At 40.7% G+C, this 18546-nt stretch overlaps 1 protein-coding gene across 4 annotated transcripts in view; it reads left to right on the top strand.

The window, feature by feature from the left end:
- Positions 1-18546, top strand: part of cdh13 (cadherin 13, H-cadherin (heart)) — a 326188-nt gene that overhangs the window by 66749 nt on the left and 240893 nt on the right. For all 4 annotated transcript variants that reach the window (XR_006361196.1, XR_006361194.1, XR_006361195.1 and 1 more), the window contains exon 2: positions 15484-15604. Coding sequence is in view for 1 of the 4 variants with exons in the window: in XM_044036748.1 (XP_043892683.1) it covers positions 15484-15604 (121 nt within the window). In the remaining 3 variants the exon portion in view is untranslated. The remainder of the gene's footprint in view (positions 1-15483; positions 15605-18546) is intronic.

Here is an 18546-nt window from a genome sequence, read left to right as displayed (position 1 = left end):
ACAAAAAACGGACTCCCTCACATATCTTTGATCCGGTGCATCCATTTATATAATGACAGACATGACACTTTTTTTTTCCAGGAGATAATGTTTTTCAAATTAAGTCCCCAGGTGGTTGGTGTGCTGATCATCCCAGCCTCATCCACTGGATTGTAATCAGACCAGGTGACAACCTCATTGGGTTGCTCTCCATCCATCCATTTTCTACCGCTTTATCCTCGTGGGGGGGAGCTGTGTCAGTCTCAGCTGACATAGGGCGATAGGCGGGGTACACGGGGCAGTTTGCCAGTCCATCACAGAGCCACATGTAGAGACAAACAACCATTAAACCATTCACTCTCATTCTCACACTTACGGTCAATTTAGAATGTCCAATCCCCATATGGGCCACACGGTAGTGTAGTGGTTAGCACTCACGCCTTGCAGCAAGAAGACCCGGGTTCGAGCCCCGGTTGGAACAAGGGCCTTTCTGCATGGAGTTTAAATGTTCTCCCCGTGTGTGTGTGGGTTCTCTCCGGGTTCTCCGGCTTCCTCCCACAGTCCAAAAACATGCAGTGTGGGGATTAGGTGAATTGGACACTCTAAATTGACCATAGGAGTGAGTGTGAGAGTGAATGGTTGTTTGTCTCTATCTGTGTGTGGCCCTGCGATGGACTGGCGAACTGTCCAGGGTGTACCCCGCCTATCGCCCGATGTAGCTGAGATTGGCACAGCACCCCCCCGCGACCCTCTGGTGGAGGATAAAGTGGTTAGATGATGACTGACTGACTGACAATCCCCATATTGCGTTTTTGGACTGTGGGAGGAGGCCGGAGAAGACCCTCGTCCCAACCGGGGCTCGAACCCGGGGCCCTCTTGAGTGCTAACCACTACTGGGCATAATTAATAAGCGCAGAGGATCATAAATACAATGAATGCCAATTCCATCATTTGGAAACCACACCAAAAATACACCAATGGTGTTCGGCCGGCCGGGTTCCAACCTTGGCGATCGTCAGTTATAAACAAAACAAGTTAAAATGGGCGACTGCAGTTAGAGGAAGGTGAGAAAGAATTGGCAAACTAAGATTTAGCAAATAAAAGTTATAGAGGTAAGATTAAGGAACGTTTCGGGGCACATCAATGGTGGGGGGGAGTGTCTCAAGAATGGCTATCAGCAGCAGCCTGTTACTTTTGATGAATGGAGGTCAGCTAGGGAGGAGAAGGGTAAACTGATAAACTGTGAGGAGAAGCAAACACAGATGTCACTCCTTTGTGTCTAACGACCACCCGGACCAATACCGGTGTGCAGCCCTCGAGGCGCTGAACAATAGATTTGTACAGGTTAAGTGATAACATGGACTTGATGAATCTACTTCCATAGACTTCCCTTTGCTTTATATCTCCTTATTCACCAGTTGACGCCAATCACAGATAGTTTTGTGTTTAGGGTACGTTCAAAAATGTCTTGCAATTTGCGCTATTGTGCTCCGAAACAAAGTGTGATAGCATCATCATTCTTCACTTCAGCTTCCAGTGGCAGCACCTGAAAAGGTGTAACCTCCCTGTCAGTGTGGCAACGTTTCAGCGTCAGAAGCCTTCAGGTTTTTCATTTATCAATGCCATGGCACGGAGCTTAATTGGCAAAACTTTGCATTCACTGTTGTGGAGACACAAACAAAAAGGGTAAGACAAAAGGAGACAGGAGAAAGTATGCTTGTTTAAAAAAAAAACAAAAACAAAACAGAAGTTTAGTATCAGACAAAACACCTCTTTCAAGGTGAATGAACATGCCTCCAAGATAAAGCTGAAAGTGCTCAGTCTGACATGCCAGATCCCAACAGGAGGAGGGAAAAAAGTGCATTCAAATGAATTGTGCTGGATAGCAGCTGGTGCCTGCAGCTGATGCTCCCGTTTGTTTTTGATCCCTCACTTCACACCTCTCTACCTGTGTCGGTGTGCGGTGAAGTGAGCGACATGTGAGGTACAAGTATTGACAAGCTTGCCAACGAGAGAAGGGATTTGAGCAGACTGACGGTGAGGAAACGATACTGTCAGGGTTAGGCCACATCACTTACCACGCAAATCTAAACCCCCACCCCTTTGGAATGGTGGATTTGCATCAGAGTGGGAGACTGAATTTGATAATGAAAGTCTCAAAATCAAGTCAGTTTATTAGGGTTATCCAGTGCTAGAGGGATTTATGAATAGAAACATTTTTTGTATATACATGTTTGCTTGGTGTAAAATCGAAAAATAAATGTCAAATAGAATGGTGTAGTTTTGAATGATGATTTGAATGTGCAGGTTTGCCGTTGTATATATATATATATATAGCTAATATATATATATATATATATATATATATATATATATATACATATATATATATAATATAGCTAAGAGAAAAAGTGAGAATCATTAGTCCTGTCAGCCGTTTCTAGTCATAAATCAATTTTGTTCAAAATGTGGTAGATGGGGTGCTCACAGATACTGAAGTGAAACCAAAACCCATGCTGTGCAACAACAGCATATTTTTAAGATTGACCCTGTACTGGGATGCCGGTTCCAGGTTTTACCTCGCACAAGAACAGATGAGTCATGATCTTGCGTTCCATTTCCATACTGACTGCTGACTGTACAACGGCAGAATTTATTAGGATTCACTCGCTGACTTATGATTACCTTCATCCAGAGAGAACCCTGTCATGAACTCAGATTAAATGCTTATATAAAGTTGAACAGCCAAGGTGATAGTAAGACAAACAACTGTACGTTCACATACTAATCAGTTCTGCAGAGGCCATGACATTTAAATGAAGTTAAAACTCAAATCAAATCTCTGTTCTGAATAATTGCACAGTAATGTAACATTTGGTAAATATTTGAAGATGATTTTCCAGACATGCAATTAATCCCATCGGCAAACTTTGAATTTTCTTATTTGGTCTTCTTTTTTTTTTTGCAGTTTAACAACTTCATAAGTTCAGCAATAACTGCATCAGTGTAGATAAAATGTGATTTTTACCCTCAAGGACAAGACCCAGAGTTGGTTTCCCATTTAATCCATTCAAGCAATGCCAGACACTGTGCACAATCGGTGGTTGTGCACTTTTGGTGTCAGCGAACAAGGTTTGATCTTGGTGTGCTGGCGTCCAGATTGGCTCGATGTTCCAGGGACGTGTCAAAGGTTTCTCTGTCATCGATGTCACATCAGGTCCAACATGTAGGCAATTTCAGAAGAGGTCACAGGGGGGTCACTTGCTGCTAACGACCAAGTTAATTAAAAGGCCCGGTGTGTGATACCGAGTAACGTGACGGTGAAGCTGCAGGTTGAACTGTGAGGAAAGGATGTTGCTCTTCTTCGTTGGTGCAGTAAACTTCCACTTCACAATGAGAAATGTACACTGTTTTCCATTCAGGTCGCTGTAGAAACATGGAGGCACACGATGACAGTCCCTGTATAGCGAGACACTTGTGTGAAGATTCTTGTTTTTATACAAACATATGGATGGATAATATATTCACATATTACATATTACACACTGGACCTTTTAGACTCCCATCAAACTGACTATCAGCCTGACCCCACCTGCTCCATCCCTCAGCACCACCACCTTTGTAAAGATTACAGAATCATATATACTGTATTTCTGTACCAGAGGAATATCCAGTCTTCTCCGCGTATACCTGCCTCTGCATCCTTTATTACTTTGTGGTTATCGCAAAGCTTTTTTTTTTTTTCCCTGTCCTCAACTTTCTTTTCTATATTGCTACCTGAATATTGCTCTCACACAGTGACAACACCAGCCCACCAGCAGGAGAAAAAAACATTTTCTCCATTCCCCTCCTTGTTCAGCTACACTCCATCTATATGGCATGGTTCTGTGTTTACTGCTCCACTGTTATTTTACTAGCCCAGCAGGTGTGGCCAGGGTCTGGCAAGCCGGTCTAGAAACCAGATGGTTTCATGACTCAGGTGTGTCATGCCCGGCTAAGCTGCTAGCTGTGGGCGTCTGAGGCCCAACCTGATTGATTCCCCTCTGTCTCACTCGCTCTCCCATGGCTCTCCTCCTCTGGCTTCATCTGAGGTTGTAGGTGTAGCCATGCCTGGACGGATCAGCCAGATCTATAGTGAGGTGTGTGCATTGACATTTGCTTTGATGGAGAAAGTGGCAATGCAAGATTGAGGGGGGTGGATGTAGAATGGGGGAAAGAGAGGTGGTGGCTGGATGAAATGTCAGGCGACTGGCAGGCGGTCTCGCTGACGGGCTGGATCATTGGCAGAATACCGAGCATGCTTGCAGACTCCCCCCCACACACACACATACACATACACTGACACCGATCCATGTGTAGTGGATCAAGGGTAAATCCATACCTGCAAATCTGCATCCTGAATCTGACATACTGTACCACACGAGCACAACATAAAACAGCACAAGGTGGTTCATCAACCGTGAGATAAACAGTGGTTATTGCTCAGTTCTAAAAAAAGCACTTTACTGTTAAGTTAAAAAGAGAGAGCGCTACAGACTAAACAACACCAAAATAGACAGCATAGAGACAACATTATTACAATATAAGTGCAGTGATTGAATTATGAAACTACTGTGTTTAAGATTCAAGATTCAAAGTGTTTATTGTCATATGCACAGTAAAGAAACACGTTTCCCTGTACAATGAAATTCTTACTTTGCTGTCCACTCAAAAACACCAGCATAAAGTAGAAAAGTATAAATATACATAAGAAAAATATAAATATTACAAGAAACTAAAATAACATATATGCATAAAATAAGTGTAAACATATGCATATATGCAAGGAATGAGAATATTACAAAAAAACTAACATAACATATATGCATAAAATAAGTGTAAACATATGCATATAAACAAGAAATAGAGTTTGATGACTTTTGTGGCTGTTTAATGAAGAATTTTGAGTTAAACACGCTGTAAACGCTGCTGTTTAGCACCACCCTGGTTTTTTATGTTTCCATCATTTTAGTAGCTGCATGTCGCTATTGTGCTTGACGTTGAACATATCACTTCCTGTCTGCGGCATGGGTTTGTCAGCTGGGACAAAACCGAGCGAGTCATGTGGAGCTGACGCACTCAGCATTGTGTGAACTCTTCTGGCAAAAGGTTTGAATGTAATGGGTGTTTATTTAAAAAGGTGACGCATGACAGCTTTAAGCCTTTGCCAGTTATATCTCGTGTTGTTATTTTTCACGTGAGACCCGATCAGGAATAAGTGGTTCAGAGAGAAGAAGAGGGAAGTATTTAAGTTCTGTAGGCATGAGAATCAAACCTAAATTTATATTTTTCAATATCAATCATTAGTGACTGATTGTGAAATTTTCTTAAACCTGAAAAGAGTATTTGTCTAATATCTGGAGCAAAACCTTTAATCTACTCTACTTGACTGACAGAGATTGACTCTCTTTCCTTTTTTATTTCCCAGTCCGTGTTGTTTGTCTTTCTACCCCTGTCTGATTGAGTTTATTCTCACTTACACATATTGCATGTAAGCATCACTTCTCCGTCCACTGCCCGCTCTTATCCTCTTCAGCAAATATTAGGCACAGTGACCCTCTCCATTTCTATCAGATTGTGGATTCTTGCAGGCTGTATTGATTTTCACCGGAGGTGACATTTACTGTGTGCTCTGCCAAGTCATTGCCGTAATCACCTGACTGGTCCTTCACATTTGAACTCAATCTGAAGTCAAACTCTCAAGACTCTCTGATGAGCTGACCATTTGATGCTCGGCCGGAGCGAATATGAAGTTGACCGACACCGTAGCTACAAAAGCGACAAACAGCAAGCAGGAGCCACTCACGCGAGCCCTTTAGTCACGTATTTATCAATTCCACCACTCGCGCGTTATTTTACAGCCGTCCAGCTGTTGATACTGAGCATGTGTTGACTGTAGTGTTCGCTCAATGTCCTGATAGTTTCCTTTTTTGCACTTTTCACCTTGCTGAGAGAAGAGCCGAGAGTGAGACAACATGATCTAAATGCTAGAGGGGAAGTGTATGGATTCTATCTCCTGATTGAGCATTCCTTCACTGCACTTAGAGAGCTAACATAAACCTAAAGACCTGCACTCCAAGTGGTTGTCAATAGGTAGCTGTATTTATTTCTACCCCATGCAAACCAATCTATATTAGACCAATCCAGCCCACACATATTCTCTTTCTCTCCTTCAGGTCTCCTTCCATTTATGTGGGTTTTTTTTTTTTCATTCCCCTCCACATTCAAATCAAATATTACTGTTTGCATGTGAAGCTTCTCAGTCATTGAGGTTATAGTCATCTTCAGGAGTTAGCCGCGGGCAAAAGGACTTGCTTAAAGTTAAGTTGAACTCATACAAGTCCAGTTGCCTTTGGCTAACTCCTGAAGAATAAAATCAATGTTCTCTGCACTCGGTCAGTGACATTCTGTACAGCGGGAGATCTTTAAATAAGTGCTCAATCTGTTCAGTCGATGCCGATCAGGTTACCAAGTGCTACAAAGGTTTTGGTGTGAGGAGAAGATGTGCTCTTCGATGTGCCAGACCTTGCAGATAGAAAGGGAAACCCCAGATATGATAGCATTCAGTGAATTGTCTACATTACATTACATTACATGTCATTTAGCAGACGCTTTTATCCAAAGCGACTTACAAAAGTGCATTTAAACATTTGGGTACAAATAAGAGCTAGAAGTAAGTAAGAGCTTCAAGTGTGTCTAGGTGCACACCTCTGCACCTTGTGTACAGAGGTTGTAAGTTCAGGTTAGTGTCCAGTGAAGATAGCAGTGGCTGAAATAAAGACCTAGAATTTGCTTCTAGGCCACATTGCCTTGAATATGATTATAGTGGCCATGGACAGATGAAGGTTGACGAGAAGCAGAGCTCTTTGGACTATATGTATGGGTTCCCCTGTGCATGAAGGGAGACCTTAAAGGTGGATATTGCAGTGGTTAAGGTAAGAGATAACCTTTTAGCAACTGTCGGTATATTCAGGCAGGTAAAGCCTATAAAATATTCATAATGTATTGTGCACAGAACAACCAGAGTGAACATGGACAAAGTGAAGTATAATTATGTGGTCATCACGTGACCCAGGCTTCCTGTGAGGAGGGTTCAGTTGAGGGATGATTGATTTGGCCTGGATGATTTCAGTTCGGCTGAAGGTGCTTTTACAGTACGAGACGCATGTTGAGGGATGTGCTGAGGTTGAGTCGTCATGTGACTGTGATGGCGCCTGAAAGGAGTGTTATGAGTGTGACAAGAGTGTTTTTGCATCGTAGTTAAATTAGTCGAAATGGGAGCTGTTAATTGGATCCTATTCCACTGTGTTGTTACTCAACATCGCGCAACTAAATTATTTCAGATTTATTCATCTCTTTGGTTTTTGTGTCGATCATCTCATTAAGCCGGTGTGCAATACACGAGTTCCATTGCCCCGGTATTGCGTGTGCTTCGCTAATTGTTCCTGCAGGATTGGTTATTGTGTTTGTGCACCGAAGGTTCTTTGTCTCCCTCCAGACTGGACCATAGTAAGTCCTCTATGTTCACGGACGCTTCACAGAGACATCAAAAAGACTCGATAGTGAAGCTGAAACGCACAGCTCTCAATTATCATTAGACCCCTCTGGAGAAAACATATTTTGAAGTTCAAGAAGTGATTCACGTCATACATAAATCACTTCACACTGTGGCTGTTTTTTCTTTGCATGTACAGTATGCATGTCTTGGCAACGTGAATGTCAGCGTTTATATTCACACAGTCACACTGTTCACTGAGTATTTTTGTCTGATAAACAATCTGTCTTTTTTGTTTTGGCAGCAATACCTTGAAATTCCCTAGTGCATGCATTTTTCTATAGTCAGGAGGTCTCTAATGCAATGAATGACATTTACAACAGCATTTACATTACATTACATTACATGTCATTTAGCAGACGCTTTTATCCAAAGCGACTTACAATTGAATCAAGTACAATTAGCCAGGGGTGGAATCGAACTTGCGACCATGATGTCTTTGGTACACAAGGTAGGGTCTTAACCACTGAGCCACTCCACCCCATTTAGTTGTGTGCTGTTTATTTAATTTGGCATTGTGCTAAATATTGTAGCAGCACAATACAATACAGCCTGAACCCAACAATGGAAAACTGCAAAGGAGGAAATCAAAAGGTTTTGGGACAAATCAAGGTTTAAAGATTGTTTTATTGAAAAATTAAATAAACAAAATGACAGTCTATTGTCTGTGTTCTCTGAATAATGAATGTGTCTATTCTCTGTAATACATAATTAATTAGTCTATTATTTGTAATACAGAGTAATAAGACTTCATTAATTCATCAATATTTTTATTCCACATAAAACTAGCTGTGTGAAACGGACAGTTGCAGAAAAAGAAGAAATCATTATCTTCACAGTGTTTTATAATTCTCTGTCCATGTATGTGAGAGTCTGTTCATCTCAGATGCTACGTCATCTGAAATCACCTGAAACAGTGTCATAATTGTTAATTAAATCACATACATAATGTTTTTTTTCATTATCTGAGAATCTAAATCTGTCATAGAGAATATGGGGATATTTAAATCCCAAACTCTGCACATAACCTGGTCGGGATGAGGTTATGTTCAAGTATTTACTACCTTATCTTTCTACCATTTCAGCTCGGCTGGCTGATTTGATGTAAAGTAATTAGTAATGTATTATAGTACTTCATTGCTACACAAAGTAATATAATGTATTACTGGAATGTGTAACCCCCCCCAAAAAAAAACAAATACAGGCACGAGTAGCACACAATGTGGTGGAAGGAAACAGCATTAAATGTTATGACATGTTTGACAACCAGGCTTAGGGGGAAACTGTGAAGCAACCACCAACATCATATAAAACAAACCATTAAAAACAAGCACACAAAATGTCTGCTGGCAGTCTGACTGTGAGTGGTTCAAGAGAAGTCTGCAGCTGGGATCATTAGGCTTCTTCTACTGGAACCTCCCGTGCAGGACCAGTCAGCTCCCAGGATCCACATGGGAGCCAGACACTCACACGTCTGTCATCCAATCAAGAATGCACACCTGCAGCACATCTCACGTCTCACACTCACATGCAGGCACATTCACACAAGGTGAAGGAAGGCACAACACTTTAAAATCAACAGAGATGGACCAATACACACCATATGACTATGTATCTTGTTGACATGACCATACCAAACCAAACTGCTCCATGATGGACACATGGCTTTTGACTGAGTCCATTATTTACCAAGAGTTAACCACAAACTCCATTGCTTGTATTAGCCTCATCTCATCAGCATCTCCGACTGCACAATAGCGATCACTTTTAGGATGAACAGCCAGCCATGTGTGACATATTGTGTGATTTGCATGATTGTCTACTTCATATGTCTATAGAGGTGAACAGCGTAGTGTCCTGCCAGGGGGCGTTACCTCGTTTGAGCGGTATCTATCAGCTGCAACTTCACAGTTCTGGTTCACTCTCATCAATTCCACCGCTTTTTTACACAGAGTTGGAGTTGGTTAAGACCAAAGACACAACTAGTATTAACTGTAATAACTATAACATTATGCAACAATATATCAACATTGTTTATATTAAGATTTTTATCCTTTCCCAAAAGAAGTTTCTGAAAAACAATACACCTTCAACACATCTATCAAAACTGTGAAATAGAATCCTCTAGCACAATATTCCCAGCACTTTTTTCCACACTCTGAACAAGAGGCAGATGTTTGTATTCACCGCACATCGTCTTAAATCCCACAACATATAAAATGTCCAACAAGCTTAAATAGAATATGCTAATAATGTGATCCTTTCACCTGTGTAACACACGACCCAGGCAACAAAGACGTACACTCACTTGCATGCACGCTCGCACAAAGAAAATATGAAAGCCAAGACAAAGTCCCGATATGGATCTTTGTCTTTGAAGTAATTAAAAGACAAAGTGTAGATGTATCCTCCGAGATTATATTTTAAATTAATTCTCCTTGTGAGAAAAGGATTTCTCAGAGGAGCAAAAAGATAGACACTGTTGATAAAATCCCCTCAATTCACTTTGCTATGCCTGAATGGATTAACCTTCATATGTCTAGTGCTTTTTTAAAAAAAAAATAAAATAAAAAAAAATGGTTTCTTGATGCAGAACATCTCCCACTAAAACAGTCTTCTTTGCTAACAACGTAGTGATTAGCATAGCATTGCCTTAGCATCCTACTGTGAGTCAATAGCTGCAGGTTTGCACGATTCCCCCGTTAATGGATATTAAAATGGGTGTTCATGTTGTTACGTCCTGCTGAGGGATGTGTATGGTGTGTGCAGGGATACACTTACTTAAGTACAAATCTGTGTGTGTGTGTGTGTGTGCACATGGTAATATGTCTTCACCTGCATTTGCATTTGTGTCCTGTGTATCCTTGCTGTACTGACAAGCCTCTGCCCTATAGTCAACCTGATTGAGTTTATGGACCAACGAACATTGTATCCCACCTTGTCAGGAAGCCCCGTTGATGGAATTGAATTAGCACTTTGACACCAGCAAGAAATGCTCTTTAGTCCCCTGGGTGCAGTGATTGCTTTGCAGGGACATTACATGAACATGAACTAACCCTCTGAATGTCTGCCAAAGCTTGTTGATCATGCAGAGAGATCTCCGTGGACAGGATAGATGCTGCCGCGTTAATGACTCTTAACTGACACGTGATGCTTTGTCCTGTCTTTCCAAAGCAAACGATACATATTAAGCTTTTGTTTGCATGACGTTTTCTCTCTTATGTCTGAAAAAAAAGTTTAGAGTCTGTGACTTTTAACTTTCAACTTTTCAGACCGTATTCAGACCCCTCTCACAACTGTTTTTCAAAGACGCAACTAGCGGCAAATCTAGTGACTTTTTCTGGTGTTATTAGAGACAAAGCACCCACAATAATCATTTTCCTAATCCTCATGGTCCTCCTACATCTGTGCATCTCTGTCACATTCATGTCAGGTTTTACTTCCTGCAGCTTGCGTTTTAGCTTTAGATTGTATTGGGTATCAGAAAGATGCCTTTAGTTGGTTTTTGATTCACTTCTCATGAGACACACACAAAGTTGTGTTTATATCTTAGTGAGGACACGTCATAGAAATGATGCATCCATGTGATAGCCCCTAACCGTAACCCTAACCTAAACCCAAGTTATGGGACAAAATGTCCTCATAAAGATAGGTTTGTATGTTTTTTGGAACCTTACAAAGATATGCATACAAGTACACACACACATAGAGAAAAAGATGGGGTTGAGGCCACCAACACTAGGTTTCATAGTTGCAAGTGAACAGAATTGACATCGCCATGAATCATTGTCATTTCATATGTAGTCACTTAGTGATAATTAGATGCTGATAAGAGACAAATGACATAAATGGACCTTAGCTCAATTTCTCTCTAAAGTAGTTTCCTAATGTTTTCCAGACTCGGCCCACTGGCAAATAAGACAGTCATGAGTGATGAATCCTCTACTGATTGATCTTCTCTAATGTGATTTTGAATGAGAGTTAAAGCTGTTTCAAATGTAATTCCAAAACAAAAAAAACACCCCACATGTCAACATGTTATTAAAGAATGTTGGTGAACCCATCAAGTGTTTGGCAGTAGGAGAACTCAGGGCATCACATAGTAGACTGGCATGTCCTCCAGAGTGGTGCCTTCTGGCTGTATGCCTGTCAGGCGAAGGTCAAGGTAGAAAATAACAAAAAAAACAACCATGCAGCAGTCATCGCCGACAAACATTGCGGAGACCGTCGAGAAAAGCAGATGCCAAATGTTGTGTTAGCCAAGAGCATCATTACAGCTGGAAACATGCCTTGGCTAACTGGAGAACTTGGAAGGACAAACATGTGTAGCACTAATGCTCTTTGTTGATTTCGGGTGTCGAACAAGCAGCTTCCATAAAGACCACATTGTCACTGTTGCTCTTTGTCTTCAACTGCTAATCTGCTCACTGTTAAACAGTCGTGGATTCTGCGGCCTTCGTTTCTTTAGACACTCTAATTTACAGAAGATACAAACGTGAGGTCAGTCAGTCATCATCTACCGCTTTATCCTCCACCAGAGGGGGGTGCTGTGCCAATCTCAGCTACATCGGGCGATAGGCGGGGACAGTTCGCCAGTCCATTGCAGGGCCACACACAGATAGAGACAAACAACCATTCACTCTCACACTCACTCCTATGGTCAATTGTGTCCAATTCACCTAAACCCCACATGGCATGTTTTTGGACTGTGGGAGGAAGCCGGAGAACCCGGAGAGAACCCACGCACACACGGGGAGAACATGCAAACTCCATGCAGAAAGGCCCTTCTCACTGCAAGGCGAGAGTGCTAACCACTACACCACCGTGTGGCCCTCTCTGGGTTACTATTATGACAGATCTCAGCTAAAGTTCCAAAACAATTTCTCAGCGACTTAATTGAACCGCAAGTTAGAAGTCATTTCTCCAGCTCACAAATGTAACAAATTTAAGAAAATCTAATTTTTTGATTAAACATGGCTCTCTAACACTGACACACAAGGATAATGGAACACATTGAGACATTAGAGTGCACCCAAATTGTTGTATTACTGTCAAATTTGTTTTGATATTTTTTTTTTTTAAACCCAGGCATTATTAATGATGATGCTTTGGCTAAAATGTGCTGTGGGCATCATCATCATCACCTTTAGCTGAAGAGAAGCAGCTTCACACACATTATGTATGTGATATAGCACCTAATATAGTGCTTCAAGTCAAAAGCAAAACACAAATACAGTATTGAAAATAGTAATGTTTTAAATGTCATAAACATAAACTGTAAACACACACAAAATCACCAACAAATATACTATATACTGTCTATACTGTATGTCCACAATAATTTATTATGCCTCATAAAGGACAGTATAAAAATTTTAAAGGCTCCTTTACAGGGTAAAGGTTCTCCACCCCTGTTATAAAGGATCGTAACTCTGTGACACACGTCTTTAAATCATTATATTCTATGTGCTGTGGATATAAAATCATTTTAATTATTTTTTTTTTTTCTTTTAAGAAGCAATGATTTGTGCATTTAAATGTAACGACATTAATGGAATATGGAAACATCGTAAACAAGCCTTTCTTTTTTACAATGCTGGCTGGATTTGTTAATGATCGTTGGCGCTCTGCTTCTTTACTGTTCTTCTCAATCAATGAATCAGCTTTTTATTTATGCAGCACCTCCCATACAATGCACCGCAACTTTGAAGTGCTTCTCCGAGGAAACCAAACAAGCACCGGGACAATTATTTTCACAGTTTCTTCACACAAAGACAGAGATTCTGGGATTAAAAATCATAGATTGACACTGACAGAGGTTCAGTCTAGTGTAGGTTTTAGCTGTGAAGTGAAGTGCAGACTCCGGTCAGTCTATGCTGCTGGACTTTTTTTAAAAAAAAAACAAGGTTAATTAGACAATCGATGGTTAAAAAACAGGATCGCGGGTTTATTCCTGTTATCTTTTATTAATTTCGAGAAATGTGCTTGCCCTGCATGCTTGATTGCATTATTATAAATACTCAGATGTTGTAGTCGATAGTTAATTTATTTTTCCTCTATCTTCTCCCAGCTCGTTGACAGTTTCTCTTCAGATGATTAATATTCCTCATTTCCCCAGGGTGGTTTTGAATTGTGCGTAATCTCGTTTTAGTTTAAGAGGAGTAATAGGGTTGATTTGAAGTTTACTGTTAAAACTGGCGAGGAGAGTATCGCAAGAGGAGTTACCTGGAATGACGTTGTGTGTACTTATCTCTTGACCGCTGAACTCTGATTAAAATAAAACAGTGTGGATTCACAGAGGAGCTGTTCTAAATACACTGTTTGAAGGTTAAGAGTGAAAATTAAGTTTCAAGCAGATACGTGGGAGAATTTCTTAGGGCAACAGCATTTGAAAACTGATTTTGACATAAAATACCAAAGCAGCAAGTGTTTGCCTTGTGTCAAGCAAAATTCACTTTATTGTAAACAGGACGGATGTGGCAGCGTGTCACTGTGAATGACGTGACGCCATTCAAGGTGAGGGTGGCTTTTGTCGGGCTCTAAGTACCACTAATACCCATGATCAAACACCAACATCTTCTTTTTTTTCCTTCCCCTGTCAAAGAACTGGAATTTCAAATAAAGGCTTAACAAATAATCCTGACCTGAACTCAGGTGGAAAGTGGATAAAGGCTTTACATCTGAGGAAAACATATTGTGCCTGAAATTATCTGAAAATTCACCGCAGTGTTCCCGCCGTGAGCTTTTCCATCTTTGCCAGCTCAACCTCTAACTTCAGATTGAAGGAGGAGCAAAACAAATGCGCACTGAACTCGCACAGGAATAACCAACTTCAACGATTTCTATTCCTATAGTGAAATCTGAAAGTGCTTTTCGGAATCAGACTTGTTAAAAAAAAAAGAAAAAAAAAAGAGCGCAATATCTGTATTTTATTATTTATAAAACCTGAGTAAACAAACAAAGTTGCAGCTCTAAATGGGTCACAGCTAAAGTTCCAAAACTGATAAATAAATAATAATAATACAAATAAACAGTGCTGTCTAATAGAAGCAGCATGTCTTTGAATTAATACATGGCATACCCAAATAGTTTACACATATATATATATATATATATATATATATATATGTATATCTTTGCCTATCTCTCGGAGTAATCACATGATAATAAGTTGAAAAAGTCTGTTTTCAGGGAAGCATCATTCATTTCTTTTCTTTTTCTGGAAAAGGGGTGTTTAAATGTGTTTGCCTGTCACGATTAATAAAAGATTAAATTATTATTTCTTGAAAGAATGGCTCAAAGAAATGTCGCTGAAGGCAGTGGAGTGGAGCTTTTGTCCTGTTTAATTTCTTAATAATGTTTTGACCTTCAGAGTTTTACGAGAGGTTTTTTTTATCCAACCTTTAATTAAATCATAGTTACCTTTACTGTTACTTACTGTATCACTAGTGTCAGTCTTTTTGCTCTGAAACTCTTTATTTGTCATTAATTATATGGCATCTAAGTATTTATTTTAATGTTAGGATGGAAAATGGCATTATGGGATAGTCATTGAAATCATAATCGTTGATGAAAAACTGCTCCTTTTTTGTCTGCCAGCCAATGTCTGTCGAGTTGATCTAGAGCAGGGTTTCTCAGTCCTGGTCCTGGGGATCCTCACTCGCCTCCATGTTTTAGAAGTTACCCTGCTCCAGCACACCTGATTCAAATCAGCTCATCAACAAACCCTGCAGAAGCCTCCTAACGAGCCACTCATTTGAATCAGGTGTGTGACTCGGCGAGGGAACCTCGAAAACATGCAGGAACACATGTGAGTCCCCAGAACCAGGACCTGAGAACCTCTGATCTAGACAGAAACAATACGCTTGTCGTTTATTATTCTGACCTCTGCTGTGTTGTCTGTGTTGCAGGTTGCCCATGTGGGCGGCCAAGAGGATGGAGGCCACACGGGCTGTGTGCCTGGCTTCCAGGTCAAACATTACCAGGTGGTGTACAGTGGACCTTTCCAGAAAGGCCAGCCGCTCGCACAAGGTCAGTAAAACGGGACAGAACACACACACACACACACACACAGCTTTTCTCCTGTCGATATTAATTCCAATTTTCACAGACACATACGGTTTATGCTCACATAAATCTTGAAACGGACTATTATGTGTGTATTGACTGTGCTGCTCTTCACGTTCATGTTCAACTGATGGATTCTCGTGGTTCTTTGCGCGCCGGGTGCAAATGAGGGACGAAACGAAATGTAAATCTCATGATACAGTACCACGGTGACCGTAGTCATGCGGGACCTCACCAAGTTTGAAGGTGATCGCACCAAAACTCTAGGAGGAGTTAGTTCAAATACCATTGCTGCGAATTCGCCAAAATCGCCAAAAAATGGCCAATCAACCCAAGATGGCGGATTTCCTGTTGGGTTTGGATCATGGTCATAATGTAATTTTTTCTTCATCCTGACCCACTACACATGTGTACCGAATTTCAAGCATGTGCGATTGTAATTGATTGATCGATTGCAATTGTGTTGGTCATGGTGAATTTGGACAGGTGGCACCGCACTTATTGGCCCCTCCCACATTCAATTTTCGACGCACATTCCCCAAACCTTTTTCAGACGTAAATTTACACCACAATTGATGCGTCACAAAAATCTTTGAGTTTTGGGGTATGGGAAAGGCTTCAAAAATGCGATTCATTTGGGGGAATACTAATAATAATAATAATGATAATAATAATAATAATAATACTTCCAGTTTCAAGAGGGTTCTTGCAACCCTCTCCTACCCAGAGCAATAATGTAGCTCTGGGTAGCCAGTGAAGTCCACCCATCTGTGGTGAGTGAGATGCTCTCTGTGATAAGTCTCTGTGTGACCTTAGCTTTTGTCTCTTTGTGGACATTTGGTAAATAGAGTTATTTCCAAATTCCCATGAAGTGGTTGATGGGAATTTACACTCAAGCATAATAAGCTTTGGAATTAACTTTATTTTCCACCTCAGAAAAAGGTTTTTGGTCAAATATTCAATTTTTATTTAAATATTATTAAATATTTTGATAATTGGCCACATTGATTCTCATATTAGAAACGTTGCCAACATCTAGAGCTGAAACAATGAATTGATTATTCATCGACAACTATTTTAATAATCGGTTTGAAGCTTTTCTCATGATTAAAACAACATTTCCGATTGTTTAAGCTTCTTAAATGTGACTATTTTCTTCATTTCTTTGCTCTGGATAACAAAGAAATCATTTAAAGTGAATCATTTTGGTTTGTGGACAAAACAAGACATTTGAGAAAATCATCATTTCCAGGGTTAGATGAACACCGATCAACATTTCTTAAGGTTTTCTGATATTTTATGGACCAAACGATTCATCGAGAAAATAATCGATTATGAAAATAACCGTTAGCTGCGGGTCTGTGAGTTGCAAAATCTGTGTCCCTCTCTCTCTTTCCTACAGAAATACAATGTTTGATATTGTCACAGAAGCATAGTATTGAGACACTTGGCTATATTATTACATCCCTAGTACATATCAATAATTGTACTTCATTGGAAATATTGGCAGATTTTCTTCCCATCATCACTCGTCTTCTACCTCCGTGGTGTGTGTGTGTGTGTGTGTGTGTGCGTTCATGTGTGTCCACTTCACTACTATTATGGCAGAGTTCTGCTCGAGTCGACATAGCCTTCTGGAGAAGTCAGTCCCCATCAGCCTCCGATTCGGGCTCCCACTTGTATGCAGAGTTGTGTGTTTGATCTCAGCAGGTTTTCTAATGGAAACGTTAAAGATGTGAGATGGAGGTGGGATGAAGGTCACAGAGCCAAATGGGACGCAGCCTGGCCTCCTTGTTGTCGCCGCGGTAACCAATTCCACATACACTCCTGCACTGCAAAACTTCACTGAAGTCCAAACCCAATTCTATATTGCTGCCAAAAGTTATTGGTCCAGTCTGCTCCTGTGAGACCCTCCGGCGATGCCTCTCTGCACAGCTCCTCTGTGTCTCCACGGAGATCCCTAATAATGTATGCTGGCGAGCAGACTGCTGCTCGAAAATTGTGATTTCCCTCCGCAGAGATAGACAAGGTGTATTTTGCTACGGGTGATTCTACTAAAGAAAGGGTTCATTAATTAATGTGCTTAATAATTCATTCGCCTTTGCATTAATGTGTTGAAATGGCATTGAAATATGCACATTCAAATGGGAATTAAGTCTCATATTCATAATTCAACCAACCGTATGTATTTGTCTTACTCCCACATTACTAACATGCACTGAGGTTATTAATAACTGCACATGTACATTGTCTTTTGTTTCTTGTGACATGCAGCGTTTGTTTTTGTGTGCTCTCACACGGCACAGACATTGCTTAAAGTGCCACTTGAAAATACATACTTTCCCATACCTTGCCCACGAGATATGACAAATCTAAGTGTTTTCTCCTTCACTCTCCTTTTTTCTTCTTCTTCTTCTTCTTCTTCTTTTTTTTCTTTTCATTGTGTTTGATTTGGTCAGGCAGCCAGGCGTTTTTGTCATCTAGAGATTCAGCGGTGCATGTAGACGGAGACAGAACTCCGTTGTGCTTGAGTGCTCTGCTCCGGGACGACAGAATGGTTCCATTACCTTGAATATGGTCCTGTCAGCAGAAACACCACTCGCCATGGGGGTCCCATTGCACACAAGTTATGGACAAAAAGCAGGGGGCTTGCTAAGACCCACCGCACACGTCGTAACTATATACGACGACTACACACATAAAGCTAAAAAAAGAAAAAAAAGGAATGAGAAATGCACATTTTCAGCATTCAACTTGAAGCAATGTTTCTTTTTTTTGTCATGACCCCTGCTGACTCCCAGGTCACTGCAGGTGCTTTCTTTTGTTGTCGTAATCTTTATGTTTTCATAAAGCTTGGGCTTTTTATTTCTTTGTTTCTGCTGTGCTCGGTTTTTCCATTCTCCTTG

This window comes from Solea senegalensis, linkage group LG10 (genome assembly GCF_019176455.1).
Source record: "Solea senegalensis isolate Sse05_10M linkage group LG10, IFAPA_SoseM_1, whole genome shotgun sequence".
NCBI classification, from domain to species: domain Eukaryota; kingdom Metazoa; phylum Chordata; class Actinopteri; order Pleuronectiformes; family Soleidae; genus Solea; species Solea senegalensis.
The sequence above is the reverse complement of the archived record's forward strand: the minus strand, read 5'-3'. Positions and strand labels throughout refer to the sequence as shown.